The sequence below is a fragment of the Brassica oleracea genome, chromosome C3 (genome assembly GCF_000695525.1).
Source record: "Brassica oleracea var. oleracea cultivar TO1000 chromosome C3, BOL, whole genome shotgun sequence".
NCBI lineage: Eukaryota > Viridiplantae > Streptophyta > Magnoliopsida > Brassicales > Brassicaceae > Brassica > Brassica oleracea.
In genome coordinates this window covers 50,312,717-50,315,142 of record NC_027750.1, presented here as the reverse complement: position 1 = coordinate 50,315,142, position 2,426 = coordinate 50,312,717, and the positions used below count along the sequence as shown (strand labels likewise).

Below are 2,426 nucleotides of genomic sequence, written 5' to 3'. Positions count from 1 at the left end.
GATTTCTATGATCACATATTAAGGTATATGCGATCGGTTCTCTCTTGTATTGTTCGAGTTTAATTACATTAAACTCGACCTCTAAGTAGTTTTAAAGTCTGAGACAGTTTACCTATGAACTCCTTTTGATCTGAATGGAAAAGAGAGTTTGATCGCACGGGCAGCAACTCCTCTCGGCTTAAACTCCTTGTTGATATTAGATTTTAATTCCCTCGGCTCATGAAACAACACGAGGAGCATTAGATAACATGAACGCCAACAAGATAACATGAATCAACTAAGGTATGATAAACTTATCTTGCACAGGAGTTGAGTTTGGCTAGAAAATCCTTGTTGGAATCAGATTTTGTTTCCAAATCAAATCTGTGCGCACTGTATCTGTGCGTGAGGGCGCGTCGGTGGTCAGATCGACAAGCGGTTTGCACTGATGGATTCTTCTCGGCGAGGGCTTCGATTTGATATCTTGATCGTTTTTTTGGTCCTCACGGTTTGAGAGAACGGCCTCTTTGAAGTTCCGAGGCAGATTCCTTTGCGTTTAGGAATTGATGATTTTCGGCTGAGTTGAAGAATATTTCGTGGGGGTTAGGGCTAGAGGTTATCGTGCTGATAACGTGTTACGAAAATAAGGAAAAAATGTCTCTCTTTATTAGACAATAAGGAGTCATTTATATAGGGAATTACATAATTATGAAACTCTAATACAATATGGGATAGGAAATACAAAAACATAAAAATATGGACCTTCGAATATGAGTTTCCACCCGACCTTGGTTATAACGGATACAATATTTTTAACCAAAAAGAGATATAAGATAAGGTCTAAACACATCATTTTTTTTTTAATTTCTCACTTGATAAACACATCATATTCATTAACGGTGAAAAAAAAAACAAATTAGATGTGAGCAAAAAAAAATCCTAGTCATCATTTTTCTTGTCTTATCCTAATTTACAACTTGCCAATTTGATAGAATTTTCAGCAAAAGGGAAAACTATTTTGAAAATAATAAAGTAAAATGAAAATGAAATGGTCACAAGACGTTGATTATGGCCTGCTTCTTGGAACATCCTAACGCAAACAAATCAACTTCCCGAGATCTCTTCTTGCTACTGCTCTCCCCTACGGCGTCGTTTGTGTTAGCGTTAGTCGTCGCATTGAAAATGTTGACCCCGAAAAGCCTAACCACAGTCTGAACCGAGGTAGTTTTCTCAATACCAGACCGGACTTTCCAGTCAATATACAATTGCTGGTCCGGTCCGCTCGATCTCTCGAAGCAAACCACATCACCGGCTCTGAGATTCTTCTCTTTAACGAACCGGCTCCACCCCTTGGTCAACACGTAACTTTGACTGCTGTTCCAGTACGAGTAACGGAACCGCCACACTTTCCCCGTTCTGTCTTCCAAATTAATCAAAACGCCTTTCGTCGGTGACGGAGTAACCGAAACCGGTAACGGAAAATGCTTCTCCGCGTGCTGTTTCGGTATAACCAACCGGTTAAGCTTCCCGACGTCGCTCGGCGTAACGGCTTTCTCGAAAAGCACTTCTCTCAAAACGCCGTCGTTTTCGTCAGTCACCGTCGTCTTCGACTCGCGTCGTTTTTTTCCGTTACCGTCGCCGTCAAGAAACTTCCTTTCGCTCTGTCGAAGCTCGTCGGCGTAAGTGTGCTTCCTCAGCATGTCAACGATCTCAGCCTTGGAATGAGCCTCGAGGAAAGCAGACTCCGCGTCACTCGACGGCGACTTGAAGTTCGTGACGGCGTCTCGACCGCGGAATCTCCGAGCGGCGATGTCGTAGGAAGCCGCGGCTTCCTCCTCCTCGTTGAACGTGCCTAACCACACGCGCTGGTGCTTCTCGTAAATCTGAGCTCCCCACCTTCCGTTAGGCTGAGGGACGACGCCTTTGAACTTCGACGACGGGAGCTTACGCGACGACTCTGTCTCGACGCCGTTCTCTAAATCAAGAACCACGCTGCTTCCGCCGCTTCCCATTCTGTAGAGACGCATCGTCGCCTGAGGAGGTGTCTTCTTAGACATGGAGAGAGTTTCTGAAGTGTTGCTAGTGTTGTCGTCTATACAGCTGTAATCCATTTGTCTGAACGTTAATAGAGAAATGGGCTGTGTTGCTTTATGATGACGAGATGAGGTTGGAGTATATATATAGAGGGGAGTGCATGTATGTTTTGATATTATTTGTTAAAAACATGATAGGATAAATGTAAAATGTGGGTAACGTATAAAGAAAAGGTTGAAATTACAATAATAAAGAGGGGGAGATGCACAAGAGTGGGGTCAAGTCTTGCAAAAATAGCAAAATGAAATAGTTAAGAGGAAGTTTCATGGGAAGAGATAAAGAGGGTCAGTCCAAAAATATAGGTACTAGTGGCCATATCAAATGCATTGAGAACATGGACATTAAAAAGGAAT

The 2,426-nt window shown here is 42.9% G+C and overlaps 1 protein-coding gene across 1 annotated transcript; it reads right to left on the bottom strand.

Moving 5' to 3' along the window:
- Nucleotides 1-813: 813 nt before the first annotated feature.
- LOC106328407 (AP2/ERF and B3 domain-containing transcription repressor TEM1) lies at nt 814-2,200 on the bottom strand. Its single transcript, XM_013766842.1, has one exon. The coding sequence runs from the start codon at nt 2,088-2,090 to the stop codon at nt 1,032-1,034; it is 1,059 nt and encodes a 352-aa protein (XP_013622296.1). The 5' UTR covers nt 2,091-2,200; the 3' UTR covers nt 814-1,031.
- Between the last annotated feature and the right edge of the window lie 226 nt (nt 2,201-2,426).